Below are 6336 nucleotides of genomic sequence, written 5' to 3' on the forward strand. Positions count from 1 at the left end.
TTCGAATTACTGACGGGGCACAGAGGACATTGTGTCTCCAGTATCGACCAGAAGGTCTAAATGGCAGTCACCTATCTTGCCTGCAGCTATGGGTTCTTATTCTGATTTAGACAATCTGATCAGAGCAACCTGTACCGCTTTACATCCACAGCATCCCTGTGATGATGGATTAGGAAGGGGTTACTGAATGAGAAGGGGGCAGGGCCTGGATCCCTTCCCTGTTGCTGTGGGGAACATCTGCAGTCTCGAGCCCAATGCCCCATCTTACCACATCTCCAGCATTTGCCTCGTGTTGTATCTTTTATTTGCCATTGTCCCCTTCCTCGGCCCCTACCTCTACAACTTCCTCCTCTTCCCCAGCCCCCTCTCCCCGTGTAATACTGGCCCGATGGTTTGGTTTCGGCTCTCTCGCTTGGGCAAACAGCCATTCCCTCTCCATGTTCACAAGCGCTGTTATCACATTATCCCACGGCTTATTTTGCCATTCTCCATTAACCAATTAAGAAATACATTGGGCTTTCTTAAGGGATCTGGAGCTTTGGCAACCATGGCTCTAACTTCAGCTGGGGTCCAGGGTTTCAACACGGGGACTTCTCCTATCATAGTACGGGGGGGGGGACGACGACTACATCAGTAACTCGGACTTAGACTCTTCCTCAACATTCATCATCTGGAGCTTTGTTTGCTCATCCTTCATGATATCTTTTTGATATCTCCAAGATCGTGTATCAGGTCCCTCTCAGAGGTACTATCTGCTTCTGCCAGACCTGCCTGAGGAGCTGTGGCTCCTTTACCGGTGGACTGATCCATACGAGACCCAAAGGTAGAAACAGAGCCTCAGCACCTGTCGGGGCAGCGGCCTGTTCTCTTTCTATATACGCCGGGTTATATGGAGGTTGTCGCGGGCGAAATGCAGCCGCCATCATCAACATATCATCAAAATCATCCTCTACTGGGGGTGCCTTCTCCACAGGGAGTCGGGGATATATTGCTGCCACTTGCTTTGGTATTATAGGCACAGGTCCCTCATTTCCCTCTTTCTGCTTAACACCTTTTCCCTCCTCCAGGGGCTGGTGTCTTCTCTCCATCCCCACCCATTTCCTTATTATTTCTATCAATTTTAAAGGTATACACAGCACTCCATATATAACTAATAACACTACCACTGCAAATAATTGTGCTCCCATTTCGACAAACCATTTCTTTTTTAGAAATGAGTAGGACAGAGATAGCTTATAGCTTCCCCCATCCGGCCAATCTCCATTTGATCGATCAGCTGGATTACCACAAAAAATCACCACACATTGGTCATCTCTGTTTTTTGTTATGACCACATCTGCTGGCGATCCCGGTGGAACAATGGGATCTCCTACCTTTTCCCGGTGTCTTATGATCTTTGTTATCACCTTGGCAATGTTTTCTCTTATCTGCATCTTTCCCTCCTGGACCACCTGATTCTTTTCCTAAGGCCTCCCTCTATCAGTAGGATCAGATTTCCCCGACCGACTACTATTGCTTCCCATATTATTTTCACAGGTCTATAAATCAGAAGTTAGGGTTCCGCGGACAACTTGTCATAGTATACTATTCACAGTTTGCGCGCACCGGTTTGACACCGACCGCAAAACTCAAAGTCACTTTTCAATTTTTGTAGTGCGCTTTACGGCACCTGCTTCAATTTATCTTCTACGCCCAGCGTGAGTAAATTAATCTTCTCCGCTTTTTCCGCATCACCTCTTGGCTCAGCGTGAGTCACCGGCCAGACAAGCTAGGTTCCCGGGGGCTCTCCCTCCTCTCTGGGAAGCCCACCCCCTTTCGATTGGGACTGTTTTATCCTTCCCTTTTATTTCCAACTTGTGTGTTCGTTCGAATCCCGTTATCATTGGGATCCTGCCGTCTACGCCAAATTCCGTGGAAGAAATTAATTTTTAGGGAAATTAAACGAAAATGAAAATAGGAGACTTTGCAGGTTTGCTAAGAGACTTTATTGTGACTCAGGTTCGATCCTGACTACGGGTGCTGCACTGTAAGGAGTTTGTACGTTCTCCGCGTGACCTGCGTGGGTTTTCTCCGAGATCATCGGTTTTCTCCCACACTCCAAAGACGTACAGGTATGTAGGTTAATTGGCTGGGTAAATGTAAAAATTGTCCCTAGTGGGTGTAGGATAGTGTTAATGTGCGGGAATCACTGGGCGGCACGGACTTGGAGGGCCGAAAAAGGCCTGTTTCCGGCTGTATATATATATGATATGATATATGATCATGGAGAGATGGCGGCAGGAAACTGCCTACCAGTTCTCTGACTTCACAGCAGAATTAGCCGACAGTTATACTGTGCAGTAAACAACTTTTGTTTTTTGTCAGATACAACTTTCCGAAAATATGCTATCTAATACATGGGAACCAATTATTTCACTAGTCATAACATTAATTTTGTTCGTGTCAACTTTATTCAACAACAGAGGGATAATACAAGTCAAACACACTACAAGGGCATCTTGACATTATTCTATCTCACATTTTAGGCGGCCCGCGTCACCATCACCTCGGGTTGCGGGTGGGGGTTGGAGGGGGGGGGGGTTGCTCAATGCATTCGGGGCATTGTCGCCAGTCACGGAGCCAGTTTGTTCACTGGTATCGAAGGGGGAAAACTTAAAACGATCATTTCACAAATCACAGATTCTCCACATAGATCAATCTCAACGTCGCCGAACGTTGCGGAATGAGGAATCGTTGTTTCCCACACCTGAGGGAGAGCCGATCACCACTGCGTCCTCCCCTGAGAGAAGGGTGACCTCAGCTGCGATGAGGTTGTGTCAGCCGTGTCCTTACCAATTCTCATTATTAGCATCCATATATATTCTAATTATTCTCATATATATAGACGCTCCAGGGGACACCAACATTTTATATTCCCTTTGAGAACCCGGTCCCCAGCACCATTCCACCCACCCATCGGACACCCAGCGACAAGGAGACAGTTATCAGAAGTGATCAGAATAGTTTATTCCCGGTCACTATGAACAACCTGTTTCCTGTGTGATTCACGCACAAGGTGATGTGACAGCGCGCTGTTATCCCGTGACTTACAATATCCAGTATTGCTACACTTGGGCATCATTGAGATTATATTGTGTAGAAAGGAGTTGCAGATGCTGATTTATTGGTTGTAAATGGCAGCTACTGAATTAAATAATTCGTACACCGGGATACCTCCTGAAAACGTCAGTTTAATATGCGTACATCTGTTCGACGTTCTGCTATATTTATAACTAGACTGGGAATACTAATGTTTCAATGATATGATTAATTTCACAATGAAACTCACGGGGTATTTAACCACGTTCTTCAGCTCCTCTCGGAACTTTCTCTGGGTCAGGACATAAATACACGTGTTGGTGCAGGTACTCAGAAGCTGGAGCATAAACGAAATTGGCAGAAGATCACTGTCTGCGAAGTACTCAGCGCCCAAAGCGCGCTCAGACACAACATAAACAAGCGTTGTGCTCCACAACGCAATGGAACTGCCTGATATGCTGAAGAGTAAAACGATGGATTTCCTCCTGTTCTCCATTTCCGGGTCTTTGCCATTCTCCCCACTGTTGCGGCCCCGGAGCAATCTGCGGACTCTACCAGAGACTAGGATGTACCTGGCGGTCAGTGAATTGACCAACAAAAGCAAAACGAACGGGAGACAAGGAGTTACCGCAAAGTACAAGAACTCAAACGCAGTCCATGAAGGTGAGGTTAAGAAAGACTGTTTGAAGGCGCACCCTCTGGGTTTATTGTCGCTGATATATGCTGACTCGACCGTAAAATACCACGGTGCACTGATTAAACAGCTCAGAGCAATTGCCGTTCCGATAACACCACTCGCCGTTCGCACGGTGCAATATTTTATTTTCAGCTTCTGGTAACAAATGGCCACAAACCGATCAAACGTGAAACCCACGGTGAACCAGACAGAGATTGTTGTGGCTGCGATGGTCAGGGCCCATGTGATGGAGCACACGGGGGTGATGGTGAAGAACGACAGCGGGAAATACATCACAACAATGGACTTTATTATGACATCAATGAAGAGGACCATGAGGTCGGCCGCTGCCATTGCCACCAGGTAGCGAGTGATGCATTTGGAGAGACCGCACTTTCCACGGGACAGGATCACAATCGCCACCAAGTTAACTGCGAAAGAACGAACGAAGGATGTTATCTGACGTTCACGAACAATACTCTGAGCTGATAGGATTTCCGAGTGACATTTACTACTGAGTTGCCACAATAAATTAAATTACAAGACATATCAGCAGGTAGATAATGAAAAGATACGTGGCCCACACAGCTCTCGGGATGCGGGTTGGATCCTCTCCTCTGACCCTGGCTTCCCGTCGGTTCCCGCGCGAACGAATGCTTTCCCTCGTAGCACCAGTTACCTAATCCAATCGAGAGATCATTCCGTATCTTAGCTGGGTGTTCTAATTGACTTCGCAATGCAGATGACAAAGTGTGACAGTGGCGGTGCGCGGATCAGTGTGGGAGAATAATCTGCAGGCTCAAAGTAAATCAGAAGATAGCCGAGAGGCTGACAGTATTCCTCTTTGGGAATGGCAAATCTAGATAGACCGTTTGTCCTCCTTACCGAAAGATAAATGTCGTTATTGGAGCACAATGCACAGATAGAGGTAGAGTCCTTCCGCGTGTAAACAGGCTCTTCGGCCCAGCTTGCCCATGCCTCATCTACTCTTGTTCCACCTGCGCATGTTTGGTCTAGATCCTTCTAAACCCTTCCTATCCATGTACCTATCAAAAGGTTCAAATATTGGGTCGAAAAACACAATCGCCACAATTTGTGAAGGCAGAGTCTGTAACTGGGGCAATAACAGTTCAATTTGAAATCGTCCAACAGTTTCCAGTCCTGCTAAGTTTCGACTAACCTGAAAGCAAATTTCGAAGGCTTCTCTACCCCGTTCTTGAGTTCTGGTCGCCACATTACAGACAGGATGTGATGGCTTGGAGAGGGTGCAAGGATTTACGATAATTATGCCTGGATCAGAGGGTATTGGCTACAGAGAGAGGTTGGACAGAATTGGATTGTTTGTTTCTGGAATGCTGGAGGATGCGGGGCGACCTAACAGAAGTATAGAAAATAACAACCTTATTTCCAGGATAGGAAAACCAAATATTAGAGGGAAGAGATCTAAAGTGTGAAGGGCAAAGCTGAAGGAAGGTGTTAGCGCCATTTTCTTAATACACAAAGGCTAAGTGCCCGGACGCTGCCAGGGTGGGGGCGTGGGTTGGTGTTTGGGCCAAGTCGAATAGTGGTGTTTCAGAGACATTTGGATACGTAAATAGATTTGCAGAAAATAGAGGGATATGTGTTAGCTCAGGCAAATAGGAGTTGGCCTTGGCATCATGTTCGACACAGACATTGTGGACCGAATGGCCTGGTTTGTGATGGACAGTTCTATGATTTATATTTTGTTTAAAATCATTTCCTGTCACCACCCGACTCCTACCATTGGAACAACTTTGTATCTAATTCTTCGCAACTGGATCCTATTTGCGCTAACCTTCCAGGTCAGTCGACCATGCAGGACCCTGTGAAAGCCATGGCTAAAGTACACGTCAGCCATCATGCCCAAGTTAATTCCCTTGGTTATTTATTTGAAAAGTTCAATCATATTCTTGAGACACAGTTTCTCAGGAACAAACTCACGCTCCCTATTTATAATCAGTGTTTACCTTTCCAAATTCCGATGAGTCGTGTAGCACTGAATTCCCTCAGGCAAATTTGCTACCACCGATATCAGAATGACCCGCCTGCAGATCCGTGCATACATTACACATAAAAGAAAGGCATCACTTCAAGGTCAATACCCAACATTGTGATTGGGCAGGGTCAACCGGCAGTGGGGACTGGGCAGGGTGAAGGTACAGTGGGGACTGGGCAGGGTGAGGTTACAACGGGGACTGGTCAGGGTGAGTTTATAGTGGGGACTGGTCAGGGTGAAGTTACAGTGTGGAATGGGCAGGATGTGGTGAAAGTGGGGAATTGGCTGGGTGACTGGCCAGTGAGGATGGGGCAGGGTGAAGGGGCAGTGGGAGCTGGGCAGGATGATGGTGTAGTGGTCACTGGGCATGGTCAGCGGGCAGTGGGGACTGGGCAGAATTACGGTGCGGTGGGGACTGGGCAGGTTGAAAGCGCAGTGGAGACTCGGCAGCGTAAGGTGCAGTCACGTTTGGGCAGTGGGTACCGGGCAGGGTGAAGGGGCAGTGGGGACCGGGCAGGGTGAAGGGGCAGTGGGGACGGGGCAGGGTGAGGTTAATGTGGGGAAT

At 47.5% G+C, this 6336-nt stretch overlaps 1 protein-coding gene across 1 annotated transcript; it reads right to left on the reverse strand.

Moving 5' to 3' along the window:
- Positions 1-3262: 3262 nt before the first annotated feature.
- On the reverse strand, positions 3263-4108 carry LOC144612166 (uncharacterized). The gene has a single exon (XM_078431730.1). The coding sequence runs from the start codon at positions 4106-4108 to the stop codon at positions 3287-3289; it is 822 nt and encodes a 273-aa protein (XP_078287856.1). The 3' UTR covers positions 3263-3286.
- Positions 4109-6336: the final 2228 nt, after the last annotated feature.

The sequence above is a fragment of the Rhinoraja longicauda genome, chromosome 43 (assembly GCF_053455715.1).
Source record: "Rhinoraja longicauda isolate Sanriku21f chromosome 43, sRhiLon1.1, whole genome shotgun sequence".
Taxonomy (NCBI): Eukaryota; Metazoa; Chordata; class Chondrichthyes; order Rajiformes; family Arhynchobatidae; genus Rhinoraja; species Rhinoraja longicauda.